Genomic DNA, 18,573 nt, shown 5'->3' on the forward strand with positions numbered 1-18,573 from the left:
CACACACACACACACACACACACACACACACACACACACACACACACACACATGCACGCACGCACACCCCCTGCTACACAGCTGTTTTTGGGATTAGGCTTCAAGCCCCAACCTTTGTTTCTCAATGGGGCTCATCCTCTCTCTCTGTGCTTGACTGATGGTCAGATGACATCCACACATGTCTGTCTGCTGTCCATCCATCCAACAGCCCCCCACCCCCCCCAGCTGGCTCAGTTGTTTAGGGGATTTCTCCTGCATCTGATTTTTCTTTCTTTTGCTGCGTCATCCACTTTTCAGACATATGCTGACTTTGTCCCTTTTGTTCATTTTCTCTCTTTACTCTCTCTCTCTTTTTGTGAAATTTTCCTTCCTTCTCTCCGTCCTTTCCTTGCCATTGCATTTTGCCTACTGACACCTCGTGTCTGCCAATACGCCCCCGTGCTCACATGGTCTGGCCCGGCCTCAGCCAGATGTAACGGATGAAGAACATTTGGTGCCTGAGTGTGTACAGAAACACACGGCAACAAAAGAAACAAGAGAAAGTGTGTGTGTGTGTGTGTGTGTGTGTGCGTGCTGTCTGTATTTATCATCTGTGCAGGAGTCCAAGTACCTACAGTATTTTTCCATCCGATTTCATTTGAAATTACAAATAACTTTTTAAAGTACTGCAATGTTGAGGAATAGTTTTCATCATCTCTAAAGGAGGATTACAAATACATGTGGTGCAAAATCTGGGAGTCGCTTGAGGAGAGGAGTTTTGGGCTTAACCATCACGGTTCAAGTTTTCACAAACAGAATTAAACGAACCAATAATACGAACAAACTGAGAGGCCTTACAATATAAACTGAAATTATAATAAAAAATCATCTGCCATCTTGTCTCATCGTCACATGATAAACTAAGTCCATAAGTTTATATAAGTCATTACTAAACCATTAGCTAGACACATTCCTTTCAAACAATGTGCTGGAGGTAAAACTAAAAGTTACGCCATGTTCAAGTCCCTTTTTCCCCTGATTCAAAAAAAAAAATCTAATTAGACTTCATGTCTCTTCCTCGCGCTCTGTTTTCTTGTCCAAATATAACCAGTTCTGGCTGAGAAAGGACCAAGACGGCTGAGAGCCAAACCCGAGGCTGAGAAGTGTCCCGTGTCATCCAGGCTATTTTCACACGTCACGCTAACTCGCATCTCTGACGAGCTGATCGCAAATTTTTCTCCTTCTTCCCACCGTGGTTAAACTTCCCTTTGTAGTTTTCAAAAGTGGCTCTTGTACTGACTGAAAAAAAAAATCGAAGAATTACGACCAGTCTACAGTTAAGTATTCTTCCTTTTGCTGTGTTCTTTGATTCCATGTTGCCTTTTTTAAACCACCTTCTGGGACTAAAGGCTTGATCTGGGGGAACATTACTAATGCAACAAAATTTAACACTACTCAAGAGTGAATTGGGGAAAACGTGTCTCAACACATTCCACTCAGTCTTTGAGATCTTTAAGATGGGCCTGATAGCCGGCAGTGTGAGGACTGAACTAATTTTAAACTCAGGGCTCTTGTTTTGTCTCAACTCTCCACTAGAGTTACGTTTCCTGTTTGGGATCTGACCCACCTGTGGGACTCAGACGTCAAATATTCCCTCCCGATCCCCCTGGGTACCTTGATTTACTGAAAACACAGCCTGACTGGTTGCTGAGACATCCCTGAAATGTCGGCCAATCAGCTCTCCTGCAGGAATCTGGCTGAATACACTGAAGATAAATGTAGACACTGTTACAGAGAGGGCTGCCACAACTTTACTTGTCTTAAAGCAGTTTCTTACCCTGTTATAAAATCTACCTTTAAAGAAGTTTAACCCCTCCCTCATACCACTATCTTGTGTTGTCATGTCAAAGGGTGGGGGTGGGGGGGTCCCGAATTCATAGACTTATGTAGGGCAAGGGTTCACATTTTGGTATCATTGTCGATTAACAAGTAACAAAAATAACATCTTATGCTGATGACTGTTACAGCTACATGTGAGGGTATGCCATCGTTGCATCTATTTAGCTTCTTAAAATGATTTACTTTTTCATAGTTTAATATGTTTACTACTTATCATTGTGATTTTAAATTAAGTGCCAGATGTAAAATGTAAGTGTAAAGGAAGGGGCGGGGGTAACAATAATGAATTGATGAATTGTTTGATCCGTACTGATTTAGGATACTTTTTGGCCATATAATAAACCAAAGAACAAAAATTTTGACTCATTTATACAGATTATCATCACCTGAATGACTGTAAACCATCAGTCTCACAGTCATGGTGAATCTGTATTCTTCAAAAGATAGATAAGACTTATTTTGGGTTTTGGAAGGCATTTCACGTCTAACTGAAGGAGCCTCCTCGGCTCCAACTGATGGGTTTTCCACTAAACCAGATCCTGAATTAAGAAATAAAGCAGGGTGATTGTAATACTGCTTAGCTTGCCTAAGTTAATACATTCTTCAGAACAATCAGTAAATCTAAAAATAATTGATTGTGATGAACCAAAGAACTTTGATCAACTTGCCTCGACCTTTCCTGATCATCAKGACTTTCAGCATCAGTAGGCCTCATCAAAGCCACCGATTTGGGAACAAGAAACAACTTAGCAGAAGTAGAACAACCCCAGGCTCTTTCACTAAACAGTTCTTGCAACATGGCCACAAAGATGGGCCTTTCTTTAGGCTGTCTCTTAAAAATCACCAAACAGCCCAGAAACTGTCCAGAAAGCATTGAGAAATATGTCAAACATTCTAAATCCCACAGCCACATATCACATCGTCGAACTGTAAAGCTGAACTTTCATGTGTTGACCACAGCTGTTACTACATCAGTTGTTGGCTCAAAGGCACAACAGCAGTTCTGCTAACTATAGTTTCTTTCAGAAGTTGCACCGAGACAACCAGAAGGTGTTCTAAGGCCCCTTCATGCTCCATCCAAGGCTCCAGTTGTTGCAGTAATGAAAACTGTGTCATTTTGTTTGCAGAGCTTTCCCTGCTCCTTCTCAACACAAGGATGGGGACAAACTTTTTCTCACAGGAGAATGCGTCCAGTATTGTTCAATTTGTCAGATGTGTTTGGGCGTGGGTTTTTTTTAATGCAGAAAAGCACTCAGACAACAAGGGTGTGTCATTTGCTGTTCAATACTGATCACCAATTAGTCTGTTGCTACTGGCTTGATTGACCAATCACACAACACCAAAGAGAAACAGTTCTCCCTCGACCAGGTGTTAAAAACAGTCTCTTGGAAATCGTACGAGAACAAAATGACACAATTTTTGTCACGACTATGTCAGCGAGAGCAGATTTCTTTACATCTTGCATTGTTTGAATCCAGCTTCAAGGTTAAAGGTATCTGCAAAACAACTTGTAAACCTCCCAGCCGGGAGAAGGACGGACATCCACACATGCACTGCTCCGCAGGAGGTGCTCGGCATGAGATGCATCCTCACAGCTAGGCATACTTTGATCTGCTCCCTGAGAGGAGCACATCAAAAGCAGGACACACACAAAGAATGTGTCTTGTTTACAGCACCAGTGATAGCAGAGCAGCCTTTCTAAATATCTGTGATGTGTGTGTGTCGACCTAAAAAAAAAAACTCCAAAATAAATAACTCATCATTTTAACAGTTTGAACAAATGAGTCAAAGCAACAGACAGGGAAGCATTGGCTCGATGTACAGTAAATTCTGACATTTTACCTCCACTTTTCACACGTGGACTCATGCTGAGACTTTCCATGCTTAATACTAGGAAATTCATTTGTGAAATCAGCAAAAAAAAAAAAGAAAAAAAAGAAAATTGGCTTCATCAGACGCAGACATTTACAGTCTCGCATGCATTCCCTTAGGGGAACTTCTGGAGAGTCTCAGAGCTGTATTATGTGTGAAAACTCCAAATCTGTAAAAACAACCTCAATTTATAGAAGAATAAAAATGTGATTAAGGCTCACCGCATGCTTCGAGAGCTTCTGCTTTGTTGTGTGCAGTGGGTTCAGACACATTTGCATTTCTCCTGTTTTAGTTTTGCACAAGCAGTAAATGTGAAAACGCTTGAGGATGTGTTGGCCATTCATCTTGTGTTCTGACATGACCGCTGGTGCAGTTTGGTTAGTTTGCAGGTTACTGTGATGGGGTGAGGGAGGGGGGTTTGGGTCTGTAGCGCTCCCTGCTAAGCCATGGTCTCTGGGGCAGGGCACACACATGGAAGCACTTTAGAGCTTCACTACACTGCAATTGGGCCTATTACCATAATTATAGCTTTAAAGCCCCAGCAATTTGTATCAGGCATGCACCAGTGCAACAAGCGGGCCTTTGGCCCTGCAGAAAACGGCAAGGAGCCTTTTACTTTATACACCCCACCCCTCCCTCTCTTTTAACCCTACTTTTCACCTGGTGTGTGCTCTGAGCTGCAAGTCTTTACCTTCTCTGGTTACACTGATTATCAAGGAAAGAAAAGGAGCTTAAAGGGCTGCAGATTGTCCAGGATTTCTGTTGCAACAGAGATACAGCTGAGCACAGGATGATGGTTGGATGAGATTGAAAAAAAAAAAGAGAGAGACAAAAAGACTAGAAATGCATTCATTGTTTCCATGTGGTTTAAAGTTGTCAGGATGTGAAACACTCACTTGGTTACAGCCACCATTTTACTGTTGGAGACCAGTATGTAAACAACATTCAGAAGAGAGTCTTTAAAATGTCTCAAAACATTTTGGCGGTCCTCGATTTTCTTGTGTAAGTCACAGAGGCTTGAAATATTGTCGCTTCATTTATGAAGTAAGTTCTATGTCAGTAGCTGTGTTTCCATTGCAAATGTGAGCAAAACTTTGTCAATATTCTGTTAATGTCGAAAAACACAGTTTCGCAACTGTGGTGTTTCCATTAAGTAAGAAATGCTATTAAAGTCATGCGTGAATACGTTTGTTCTCGATAAGTCATTACAAACATGGCGGCAATGGATGTAAACACATAGCATATTGCTACCGCGACACAAGCGCTCGTCATCAGAGGAGACGTCGGCGTCTTTTATCGAGGCTTTCCAGCAACAAGCCCCTACTTGGAAGCCGCTACGTATGCTGTGTTTTTGGGAAATTGTAGTCGGTGAGTTTACTATTTTATACTACTTCTGTGATTTTACTACTATTTCTACTTCCTGTTATCTTCTTCTTCATCGTCTTTTTCACCAGTAGAAACAGCCCGTTGTTGATCACGTGACTCCCATGATGCGAAAAAAGTATTTCCATTGCAGTTTTGCGAAAAACACCAATTTTGATACGGCCGATAACCCACCTCATCCTAGCGCAAAAAAATTTTGTCGAAAAACGTAAATTTTTTTTGAAATTGACGTGTTTCCATTGAGCAAATTTATTTTCGAAATTCTAATTTGCGCATTTTCATGGTCAATGGAAACGCAGCTAGTTATGTCTACATCATTTTTTAAATTTTATTCATTTTTTAAGTAAAAGAAAAACTTTTTTGGGGGAAGTAGATTATCTGTTTACAAAATTTCAAGGCAAATCTGTATGTTTAGTCTGTTTACAGACGCCATCTGCCATGAAGGATTTTAATATAAGCTGCCACTATAACTTGTTGCACAAAGCTAAATATGAGACGTTTACTGAAGCCACGAGTACATCAACTGGGACTTTTTACCACATCTACATAGGAGTCTGCACTTATGGTGTCTTAAAATCACTGAATTTCATCCCATTAAAGTGTTTATTTTTAGTTTGCTTCCAACTTCTTGTATTCATATTTATAAAACACAAGTTCAACTGCTATACATGCATTTGAGCATTATGTTAAGTTACTGCACTGTTTGTTGGTTTAATAAACATATATCGACACAAAAACATTTTTAAAATGTCAGCTTTATTGTATTTGGGTAAGTGTGCAGCGCTGTGTTCCTCTGGTATGGTCAACCAAAAATTATAGCCCCTTTCAATTTAAAAGCTCTTTTTTGGTGTTAAAAAGCTTCTGGTTAATTTCTCTTTAATTAGATTCCAGCAATAAAACCCCTATAAAAACAAATAAAAAAACCCCAACAAAGGCGGTTTAAATGTGTGTGTTTGTTGCACAAAGAGGTGAAGTCCTGCTGGTGTCTGGCTCGGTCCCAGACACTATGAGTATTGGGCCACGACGCATCTGAACTAAGTGATGGTGAATTGTGTACAAGAGGCCTATTATTCACAGCAACTGAGGGGTTGTTTGTAGCGCTGGCAGTGAACCCCCCCCCCCCCCCCGGTCCCATTAGACCTGGCCTTTTGTCGGCGCGCATCATAAACACATCAAAACACTCAAATAAACCCTTCCGCTCGGCCCTTGTAACGCCTTAATCAATAGGGACGGCGGAGCGAGTTGGCAGGAAAAAGCTTTTATGCATCTCATTTTTCAAGCTGAGGCTGTAAATCCCCCCCCCCCCCACCCCCCGGCGTGGCTGCTCTGATCAAACTTGATTACGTGAGGGATCAGGCTTGTTTAAATCAAATCATGCAAAACAAGAGGGGCTTTTAATGACATGGAGGAAAATGCTTGGTGTAATACAGCTTCAGGGTTTTTATTTATTTATTGTTTTTGGACCATCTGATGAAACGGAAGGGGACGACACTCACCCTGGAAGGCCTTTACTCCTCCACACGTCGCAGAGCACCAGCGGGATGTTGCCGCTCGCCGTGGCTGAGCCTGCCTGCACAAACGCAGAGCAAACAGAGGTGTGACGACAGACACAACCATCTCATCTGCTTCCTTCTAGTTCAGTCTTCCTCCTTCGCTGAGCTTCCTGCAGCTCTGCGGCTTTGCTCAGGGTCAGCTGTGTCGGCGCAGGTGTCACCCACCATTTGCCCCATCCCCCGTTTAAAAACACATTCGACAAGTTCTCCTCGTCCCCGTCCGCATACATCAATCCTGCGCCTTTATTTACCCGACACAGAGTTTTTAATCCATCACTGTGGAGCAGCAAAGGGGGCAGTCTGGGATGCTACACATCCCTGAACATGGAGGAAACAGTTTGTTGTATTTAATGTAAATTGTAAGACGATCGTCGGAGATTTACTCTTTTTTTTTCTTGGCGTTAACAGGAAAAACACTCATACTTCTCCTGTTTCTGTTGGAGACAGGTGGCTGAGAAATTACACTCCTCGGCTGACAAGTTTTCTTTTCCTTTACTGCTGTGGAAGGGTGGACCAAGAGAGCAGGGCGTCCAAAACACACACACACACTGAAGACACAAAGTTCCTGTCTGACTGCTGATATAGCTAAGAGTTTTATCTGATTTCACATTTAAAATAGACTTTTCAGACTTATCTAGAAGAAAAGAAAAGCCACCATCCTGACTGCTGCAGCAGGATGGGGATGCGAGGACGCAGCGATGCTGTGATTCGTCGAGTCAGGCTCCTTGTCACACACCCAGCTGTGCTCTGGATGTTGGCCCGCTCCGCTCTGCACCAGGCTGCCTACAGCACAACAGCAGCCTTTCATTCATCCTGCTGTGGCCAGGAAACTGACAAGTTCCAACACCCTCGTTTCCCATCCACACCAACTCTGCTCTGTCTCTGTTTAACCCATGAACTGGATATTATCTGCTGCTGCCTTCAGCTGGAGTGGGTCAAAATAAATAAAAAAGAAAGAAAGTCAGACAAATTTTCACATTTGTGGCAGTTTTCAAACTGTAGCTGATTATCTGGCTAACGAATATAATCTCAACACCTTTGAAACTTTAGTGGACTGAGTGATATTTTAAAAAGATTATTGATAAGTTTGAGATATATTTGTTGAAATAAGATATTTACTGATGCTAATATCACAGCCTTAATGCTACGTGTTTGTTAAAAAAAATCCTAAGATCAATTTCCCATTGACCCCTTTTTAATAGATTATGTTATAATTTGGTAAATCCCTTGTTTTAAAGTTATGATGTACTGTGTTTATTCATGTATAATACGATCGAGTACAATACGATCATTTTTGAGCATAAATCTAATCATCAATAACGTGTTTATAATACTACACCCCCTACTTTATGGATGATTTGTAGGGTTAGATTTGTCGTATTATACATGAATAAATACAATAAATGGAAAAATACAGTCATTCAATAAAGACCAATAAAGTTTACAATCCTACATGGTGAAAAGAATACTCATAACTTCAAATTAGTGACTTGATCATCTTTTAAAACAAAGAATGATCTAAAATCGGAGTGTCAAAAGACTTACAACTTTTAAAAAATTGTTTAAAAATGTAAATGAAATGTAATAATGTGTTGAAAAAACATTGTTTCCCAAAGAAGATACAGGAAAAAGTAGACAAAAAAGACTTGGAAAATAAACGTTATTAACAGGTCTTCTGCTGTGTTCTCATCAGGAAGAAACAGAATTGTTATGTTGGCCGTTTTGGGTTGTCCATCAATGGTAGGTGAAACACTGCAGCATGTAAGAGAACAAGTATCTTTTACCCTTTAAATGTTTATTTAGCTGCTTTGAAACAAATTTGAAATTTACAAATTTTTTGAATCTATTTTAAATTAAATTAAGCAAAAAAAAGTAACATTTTTTTGGAGGGTGGGGGCAGGTTCATTTGTGGGCCAGATGGAAGTCATCCATGGGCCGCATATGGCCTGTGGGCCACCAGTTGAATAGCCCTGGCTTAGCTACTATTTATTAATTAAAAACAACTGTCAAATCCCATCGACACAGCTTTATTCTTATTTTGCTGAAAACCTCAGAACTCCAGAACTTCCTTCCAGTCCTAATGAAATAAGCTTTTTGCCAAGCGAACTCAAACCTTGGCCTTATAAAGCTATACGCTCGGCTCAGCACAGGCAGAGCCCTTTGCGGGTGGTTAGATTACAGCAGCTGCCTGTCAGATAATGTTTACTGGAAGCTTTTGTACCGCGCACATCCACCTCCAGCCAACAGCTTCTCACAAGAGATCAAGACTGTCGGAGTGTTTTCTTAATTCCAGTATCTCGTTAGTTAGGACGTGGGCGGAAATGGAACACGGTGTCTTCTCCAAGGACGGATTCTGTAAGTGTGTGAGTGTGTGTGTGATGGAAGGAGGGGGGGGGTGGTACCTCTGAACTCACTTACCCTTTATAACACACACACGCACACACGCACAGGATGCAGTGAGGAAAGCCAGACGTACAGTCAGACCGAGCCAGGAGAGAAAAAGTTGGTGAGGAAGAGGAGGGATATCACCTCGCAGTGGAGAGGATGTCCTTTTCGCTTCACCTCTCGGTGACTCGCAGCCTTAAGATGGAAACTCAGCAACAAGTCCTCCCTCCTAACACTAACCATGTGCACAAACACGTCGCTGCAACACTGTCCATATTCAAGCGGGTGATGGATGTGTACACAGGCTCTCCTTGCTGTCCCCAGAGCTACCCTGACCTGCTCTGCCCCGCGTCGCCGACACTGTTGAGATTTGCTCGGGCAGCGGGCCCGCGCCGCTCTCTGCCTGCGAGGCATCACCTGACAGCGGTGTTTAAAAGAAGCTGCCAGAAGCTGGGGTGTGTGTGTGTGTCTTTTCTGTATGCGTGTACCTTTGCGAGCATGATCCTGGTCTTCGCCACGTCGAGAGGAGTCGTGACAAACGCCGCCACCGCACCTAAAGGAGACGCAGACATATTTAACAGAGAGCAAACATGAAAAAGGCCCTTCTCTGCCCTCAAATACCCATTAAATATCCTAAATATACACATGCACACAGCCAATTACTTCAAGTGGGAACATAACTCAACAACTGCTCCAAGTGAACGTTTCTACGTGAGACAAAGCAGCAACGTGACTGTAAGTACGCTGAGCACACTAGAAGTACATATTTGTGTGATCTGACTGGTTGAGTATTTTATTTTCCATGTTAGGTTTATAAATACAAAATCAAATATAACATTTTTGAAAAGCATGAATGTCACCCAAACAAATCTTTTTTTGTAATGTTTTCTGTGACAGGGTATTAACAAATAATATCTTACCTGTTGTAGACAGTAGGAGTGAGGAATACAATCGCTTTTGTTTATGCATTTAAGCCTCTGTATGAGTTTTCAAATGCTATTTGTCCTTGTAGAGTTGCCATAGCAGCTGTTGCATATGTTTTTTTTATTTTACAACTAATTCATCCAACCCGATGCTAATCCTGTTAGCTTATTCATGACCTTTTCAATGTTAAGTTGACATCCATGCTAATTTTTGAGCAACAGCATGATTAATAGAGTTTTTGGAATAGTTATTATGCATGTTTTATGTTTATTATGTGTTTATTCACGTAAAATAGTCCATTGTCATTTGTTTAAACAAACACGATGACAGGTGTTCTAAATGCATCAATAATCCTTTTAATAAACTCACTACAATCCTGATTGTAAACTCCTACAATCATGAGGTGTCTAAAATTTTCCAAACTTGCTCCAAAGCTCATTGAACAACCTTGGTTTGGAAAAATAGATTCTGTAAAGACCGACGGGCTAATGGCTAGTCTGAGAGGAGCCAACACCAAAATAGATTGCTGCCATCTTAAAATCACTAATTGAAAAAAAAATCCTTGCAGTTTAAGTGAACACTATTTTACTAGATCTTTACAGTGGTATCAATTTTGTATTACATGATTATTTACATGATTATTCTATGCATGTAGAAGCAGCAGTACCAGATAGCTGTAACACATCAAGAATTTAATAATATTTCTGTCTGAATAACCATGTGATGCAAACTTAACTCCAATGTTTAGGTTTTTAAATAAAGTTTTGATATTGGCGTTGTTTGAGAGCAGTAACCTGCTTTGGTTTTAGCTCTGATCAGACTAGCTATTTATCTACAACAGGTAAAATATCAATAATTCATATTTCCATTAAAAAAACCCATTCTAACTGTTAACTATCCATGTAAAGGATCTAATTTTAGATGGGGTGAAGGCTGGAAATTAATCAGTCGGTGATGTAATCTTGTGCCAGGCAGAAATCGGACAGGAAATCAAGTTCTGGTCTGCTGTGAGTCAGATACAAGCATAGAGATGCGGGATGATCAAACATGCCCGGGTGAGGATTTCAAGTGTCGAGCAGGTTATGGATGAGGGAAAAAGAGAGTGTGTGAAGTGCAGCGTAAGGGCAAGGCTCTGAAACCTGAGGATCCCTCCTGGACGGGAGCTTGGTCACGGAAGGATGTAAACTTGAATCCTGAACCAGACCCACTGTCTCCCGTACCGCCACTGCACCCCACCTCACCGCCCCCCTTTCTTTTCCAAAGTGTCTATTCTGGATATTGAAGCACTTTGAGCCAACATGAATCATTTCATCACCAAAGAGTTCAAACTTCTACAGGAGCTTCAGTACAAAAAAAAATACTTGGACAGATTGAACTCTGGCTATTTTGCCTCATTTTTTGGCTATTTTTAACTTTTTCTTCTTTCTTATTTATTTATTGTGTAGATTGTGTTCAGATGAGCTGGCACAGGGCCACATCTCATCTCCTTAGGGTGATGTTGTCTTTTTTTTTCTCCTCCAGCTCTATTTCAGTCTCCAAACCTTAAACTGTCCGGTCCCGTCTGGCACGTTGCAGCAGTGGAAGAGTTATAGACTGAAAGCTGTAAACGTTCAACAGCTGTTCGTTTCATGGAAAATGTCTTTAGATTGTGGTTCTGCTCTTTTCAGAACTGGAGACTGGGAGAAAAGACGAATGATGTGACACATTTTTTTACTCAGAGTTACTGAACTGGGAGCTCAGGCAATGTTGCTGTGGGTTCATGGGTGTGGGTCATTCTTTCTGGTTGGTTGTGTAGATCAACTGAACACAAACAATTTTGTTTTTCCATCATTATTAAGACCGTTTATTGACTTTTGTTCAATTCCAGCCACTTATATGGCCTAACCCTGACCCTTAACCCTAAACCTGCCCCCCCCCCAGTGCACACTTAACCCTAAACCTAACCTCAATTCAAAGCTTAGTCCTAAACCAAATCCTCAGCCCAAAAATGGAGTTCCACTAGATGATTCATTCCCATAAGGACAACTGGTCTTGACACAGTAGGTGTGCATACTGAAATGATCCTAAAAAGGTGACCAATTCAAGTACACACACAGAAAGTGGGACGGAGTGACTCGAGGTCTGACCTGTAAAGCAATTCCAACATACCCAGGGTTTTTGTCAGTGACCTGGCTATGCTAATATTTCAGATCCTGCTAACTCATAAGTCTACACGTTTACTCATGACATACAGGTGGAGCTAGCATCTGAGGACCAATCTCAGTCATGAGTCAGGAAGGAAAGTCATATCATTAAACAATAGCATCATTATTACCCACTATAGAAAGGCGGTAGTAGCTGAGGGTCCTCATCATCGTAGACTTTGAGCATCAACTGAATGGAGGAGATTGTTGTTTAAAGTTCAGCTGGTAAACTGTTAAAAACGGCCCTCTGTTAGCAAAATATTTCATGAACTACTTGAAGGATTTTAAGGACACTTTCATTGGGCGTACATTTACAACTGATCGCTCTGTGGAGTCGATCCAAATCAAATGATTATTTAAACGTTTTAAATACTTAGCTAAAATTTGGCATGTTAGTAGCTGAGAGAACTTGCAACACACTTTGAGCATGATATAAATTTAGCACAAAAAGTACGTAAATTTGTGTTTGGTAGGCAATAAATCTTAAACCGGGCACCTGATTGTAGCAGAAGCTTGAAACAAGAGTCTATAACAACAGAATAAGTTTGGCAGAGATTTGGTAAGTTTTTCCATGTGCGCAACCCACATACTCAGCTCTACTGCTCATCCCACAAATACATGTTCCTTACAAATGTGGCACCATTTAAAAGCTAAATCAACAGGCTTTCCTATGGTTAAGATTTATGGCCAAGAAGCCATGTTACAATAAAGAAATAATCTACCAAACACAAATATCCTTGCATTTTGTGCTAAGTATATATTTACTTAAAACCTTGGAATTATCTGATGGCATCAAACCTATCTGTCTACTAGCAAAATATCTCATGAACCTTGAAGGCCCCCGGTTCAAGATGGCTGCCATAGCTAATCAACCTTAGCAAACACAAAAAAGGCTTTAACTTAGTCAGATCGTCTTATCTTGACCTGAAGTTGATGTGGTAGTAGCTGAGTGCTAACAGATGTGATCCTGTCAATATTGCATGAAATTGTGAAATTAGGTCATTTACAAGGTTTGACCAAAACAGCTAGAACTCCATCTGCTCTTAGCGTAAGAGGATCTTATTCATCATGCAACGAGCAATATTCACTCAGTTAAGGAACGCTAGGCCTTTATTTTATCACAGTTTTAGTCCATTTTCTTCACTTCTTTCCTCTTCCTTCCTCCCTCCCTTCTTCTCAAACCACTTCAGGCTCCAGTGCTCAGAAGGTCGCACAGCTGCAGAGGTCCATACCCAGAAACCGGCCCCACTCATCCCTCCACTCTTTTCCCCTGGTTGTTGGGGTTTTCCCCTGATGCACATCCAGGCAAAGACAGAACCATAAAGTCTGCTACGGTGTGAAGTTCACTGGCTCAAGTGCATGAGAGCAGTGATGACAACAGAGCTCTACTGGTAAAACAATGCCCAGTCCCTGCAGTTTTTTGTTTTTCAAAATAAAGTTTAAAATAAAGAGCAAAAGTTCTCAATATTTATCTATGCATTTAGCCATCTATTCCTTTCTCCAGTGTCCATCCCACCACAATAATCCCCCTTGCTTCTTTCCCAAAGCAGCATATAATCCCCTGCACCTGCAAAAGCTCCGCACACTGCTGACTGCCAAGAGTGGAGCGTGTGACCTTGCCTCAGCGACCACAGCGTCTGGGAGAAAGACAGAGAGGTTGAGAAAGGAAGAAGAAATAGTTTTCGATAGAGGGGGATGATGATGAAAGAGGAGGAAGAGTGGAGAGAGAAGGAAGATGGCAGTTAGTGGAGAAGTCAGATATTTTATTGAAAACACATTGTGTACGGTCCACAGCTGGGAATAGGGCTATTTTTATGTTGCTCTTTCCTCCCCAGTGATGTCACGCCACCCGTTTCCCAGGAAATGGACAAAGAGTTGGGGTAGGGGGGGGGGGGGGGGCTCTGTCATGGTCAATCTTCATGCATTTTGCCAAGATTCTCTCATGCTAACACAAGCAGCTATAATCCTATTATTTTGAAATCTGTTGTACTAGAATTGTATTAGCAAATACAAACTTAAAATCGATGAACAATTATAATACACTCACGTCACCCGGGCCTGTACGCACAAACATCACCTGAATTCATTACACCTTTTTTTTCCCTGAGTGGGTTAAGCTAAATGTCAGGAAGCTGAAGTGAAAAATTACACATTTAAATTTCGATGTTGGGGTTTTTTAACAACTCAGCAGGAAAATAGTGACTTAATGGTCAAAAGATAAAGTTAAACCATGTTTGCTTAAAGTGCCTGTGATATGCATACTGTATACTTCAAATTCAAAAAGTCAAGGAAACATCTTTATATTTAAGAAAGTTGGAATAATATGCACGATTTTACCCATTTTCTCACAGAACAGGCATATTTTCTTTTGAACTTGACTCAGCCAAAGTAAAACAGGAAGTGACATCAAAGGAGAACTCTTTACCAAAGAAAATTCTCAGGTTTTTGTTTATTGAAACAATACTATTTGAACTCTGACTCTTGTTCATCTCTCTCTGATAGTGACTCAAAGTAATATTAAGAAACATCAGACTCTTCTCTACAGTCTGGGTTGTTGGCTGTTGTAGCAACGCTCTGTTTACATTCAGACATTCCCCTTTGACATCACCTCCTGTTATTTCACAGGCAAATATCTCAACAACTGTTCATCTCAGTGACATGAAATTTAATCGATGTCGTCTTTCTAAACATGCATTCATTTGTATTACAAAAACTTGATATGACAGGCACTTTAATGTATTAAGATTACAGCATCGCCTGTCCAAACCAATGCTTAATTAAAAAAATGTAATTATGGATTTTATTTTTCCAAACAATCTTGGTTGAGAAAAAATAAAGTTTTGTTCTATATTATAAGGTCTTGCTGCATCAATCTTGTTTACGTTAGCTTTTACTGTTGAATTTTACGATAACACAGAAAATCTATTTTACAAGTGATTTTCACTAGCTCTTTCATAAGACACCTTAGTCCAGGACTTAAGGGTCCTAAATCACAGCGTGCTTATTTTTTTACACATTTTTCATAGTTCACGAGACACATGGTGCAGAGCTATTGGGAAGCCCCTCCCACTGTGGTACACGTCACAGCACGGATTACTTCCCGTTGCAGTCTCTACTACAATAATCGTCATTTGGATATAAATCTGTCGCAGGTAGAGCTCCGCACTTTTCAACAGACGGACTCCTTCATGCACGATGCCCAACCTCCATCCAGGGGTTTTTGGCCATTTGGCTGTCTCTGTCTTTATAAAAGGTGTCTGGAAGAGTCATATAGATACATGAAATATTGTGACTACCTCAGGTCAACTACTCCTCAAAACTACCCAGGTTGTTTGGATGCACAAAAGTTGAATCTGGTAGTTGAAGAGCCCAAGCCCTTTTCCACATAAACAAACACACCCACACAACTACATCAATGTGAGACGAAGTTGTGCCTTTGGATTGAGTATGCAAGTCTCTTTAGATGTCTTCTAGCCACTTCAGTTTGACTTTTGAAACCATCCCACACCTGATGTGCTTTGTGCTATGAAGCCAGGTAGTAACAGAGCTGAAATGGCTGACATGAAACAGTAAGCAGGTGCTTAATAAAGTGATGAAGTGATGATATACAGTATGGTCTTAGCCACCAGCCCACTGAGTAATAAAACAACAAACGGGTTTATTATAGAGGAAATATCAATGGTGATAACTTCAAATTTAAAGAGGATTGTGAAACCGAGGTTCACAATGTAAAAGACAAAAAAAGGTCCCTCAAAGCTCAAAAAACTATTAGAATATATTGGTAAAATAAATATGTGTTCTTTTTGATTGTTTGATTGATTCTGCATTCTTAAAAAGTCAAAGTTCTACATTTATTCACAGACAACTATAATATGGTTTCACCACGTGGCATACGCAGTCTTATTTTGAAACTAATCATGGCCGAAGTATTTTCCAAGTACTGAGTGTGTCTGAAAGCCTTCAGATCACTGAGCTGCCTCCCTGAGTGCGAGCAGCTACTGAGTGAAACCACCTGATGTTTTTGTTTGGAGATTGAACTCAGGATGAGAAGGGAGGCTGTCCCCCCCCCCCCACCCCCCACCTCACAAGTTCAGGCAAACGGATGAGGGGAGTTACTATGTGAAGTTAGTGTCTGTATCAAACGAATGCGGACAGCTGGGCCGCCTCGGGCGCTGTAAGGTATGAGCACTTCTCAGGGAGAGCAATTGAGCAACAGCATGGAGCGATTACTAATATTTTCTTTGTCCCCTCCCCTCCTGCATAACCCGCCGGCCCCTTCCTAATCTGTTGCATGTTAACTTATTCTCCTTCTATCTGCCACGCAAATTTGGACAACACCTAAACCATATGTGTGTGCGTGTGCGCAGACATTAACAGGTAAATATACATAAATAAAAGTACTGGTTGGACTCAGGATGTGTCATCTGTAATCCATTAGAGGTTAGATTAAAAAGGAGAATTTTTTTTGCACATCAAAGACCTCTTGTCGGGGGATTCCTCCGTTTCTGAGCCCCTCCCTCTCCCACTCTCTGCATCATGAATAGACAATAAGGGGGTAAATCTGGAAAAACAAACTTTTTGACCTGTGAACTGCTGTGTCGAGATCCCACTTTGCACCTGGACGACCTCCCGAGAGGAAAGAGACGGCGGGTCTTTCTGCATGTGTGCGTGAAAAGAGACTGCATTCCTAAATTTGAGTTTCCATCATGCTTTCGACTTAAATTCCCTGGATTTTGTTTTTCCTTAGGAGGGTTCTTTGTTTTTGCTCCATCATAACCTAGAGGTGTTCCACCCTCCTGTTTTCCTTGTGTTATTGCTTGAGGCCAGAAAAACTGTGAGCAACAGTTGCTATTGAGAAAAAAAAAAGTAATGTTGTGAAATTAATGTGTGAACAAAATGTAAAAAATTATTCACAGGGATGCTGACGTCTGTTGACAAAAAAAAAAGCTTTAAATCTCTGTGCAAGAAACCAAAGTGTAAAATTGGCTCATAATTCATCAAAATTGAACTTCTTCAGTCTTGGAATCCCAAACAATTCACAGAGCAGCTGAACTGAATGTGCGCAGCAAACAGGATTCAGCTGCTCGTGACTATCCTACAGCTCAGGGATTTTTTTTTCTCTTTTAATTTTTTTTTTCTGTTTTCTTTCTGACAGCTGTGCTGGCTCTAACTGAAATGCAAAAAAAAAAAGCAATAACGCAGCACATTACGGTCTCAAAAACCAGATGGGAGCTCATGCCACACACACGCACTGTCTCGGATTCCCTCACTTTGGCATTTCCCTTTCAATTGAATCCAGTTATTTTAGTTTGAGAGAACCATTGAACATCTTGGTGGTCATTTTTGGGAGAGAAAAAAAAACTTAAAGCGGCAATAAAAACTTGTTTGTTTGCAATTACTTGTTTAGTTCTTCCTCAGCCACCGGTCACTGTATCTGAGGAAAGGCCTAATTAGTTCTGAAGAGAGCCGGCCAGATTCCAGCAGATCAGCTCTCCGCCAACGGACGAGTCCAGATGGCCTGGACAGAGGAGGCCTTTGACTGAGGACAAAGAAATACTTGTGAGTGACTAAAACTATCCCTTTACAAATGCGTATAAATACAAACACACACAACTGCGTGGTGTATTGTTCATCTCAGCTTGGCGGTAGACCCGCAACATTGATGAAATGTTTGACTGTCTGCCTCCTGCGCCCTTGAGACGTGATGTCACTCCGACAAATCCCCCGTCTTCTCTAGAAGGAACTGACTTTTATTAGCTCGGGGCCACACAGCTCCACGGGACGGAGGGCAGAGGAGAGGAGAGGAGGGACGAGGCAGAGAAGTGACATCAACGCAGAAAAGAAAAGAAAACGAGATGCAGAATTTAAGGCTGGTTTGATGGCAGATGTGATGGACCATTAAACCAGAGTAAAGTCTTTCTCTTCCCCTTCTTTTGCCTGCTGTAATGATACAAAAGAATAGAGGAGGAGCTTGGTGTAAACGTGTCAGAGGTTAAGCACAGCACTATAACTTTACTACGGATTTATCACTGAGAGTAACTGCTGGAAATGACGCTACTGACATCAAATAGCTGTACAATAAAGATTCAGAGGGAATAAAACGGGCTTTTTATGTGCGATCGGTACGTACCTTTAAATATTCCCAAAGTGGAAACTGAACCAGTGAGAACGGGATCTGAAAAACAAATCACAGTTTTAATTTTTGACGTCCTATAATCTGGAGTTTAAAGCCCCACATTTAACTTCTAATCTCTTGGGTGCTGCCTTTGTATTAGGTGAGATGAGTTATGGTCTGGGTGTTTCACATACAGTGGTTTGCAAAAGTATTCATACCCCTTGAACTTTTCCATATTTTGTCACATTACAACCACAAACATAAATATATTTCACTGGAA

General features: G+C 41.1%; 1 protein-coding gene across 2 annotated transcripts in view; it reads right to left on the reverse strand.

The window, feature by feature from the left end:
* The window catches only part of slc25a26 (solute carrier family 25 member 26), a 71,558-nt gene that overhangs the window by 3,284 nt on the left and 49,701 nt on the right, over positions 1–18,573 (reverse strand). Inside the window, exons 6-9 of one of the 2 annotated variants that reach the window (XM_014009857.1) lie at positions 18,309–18,353; positions 13,746–13,815; positions 9,560–9,624; positions 6,630–6,703 (exon numbers count right to left, since the gene is read on the reverse strand). In XM_014009857.1, coding sequence (XP_013865311.1) covers positions 6,630–6,703; positions 9,560–9,624; positions 13,746–13,815; positions 18,309–18,353 — 254 coding nt within the window. The remainder of the gene's footprint in view (positions 1–6,629; positions 6,704–9,559; positions 9,625–13,745; positions 13,816–18,308; positions 18,354–18,573) is intronic. The other variant, XM_014009858.1, reaches the window with a different exon arrangement.

This window comes from Austrofundulus limnaeus, unplaced genomic scaffold (assembly GCF_001266775.1).
Source record: "Austrofundulus limnaeus strain Quisiro unplaced genomic scaffold, Austrofundulus_limnaeus-1.0 Scaffold62, whole genome shotgun sequence".
Lineage (NCBI taxonomy): Eukaryota > Metazoa > Chordata > Actinopteri > Cyprinodontiformes > Rivulidae > Austrofundulus > Austrofundulus limnaeus.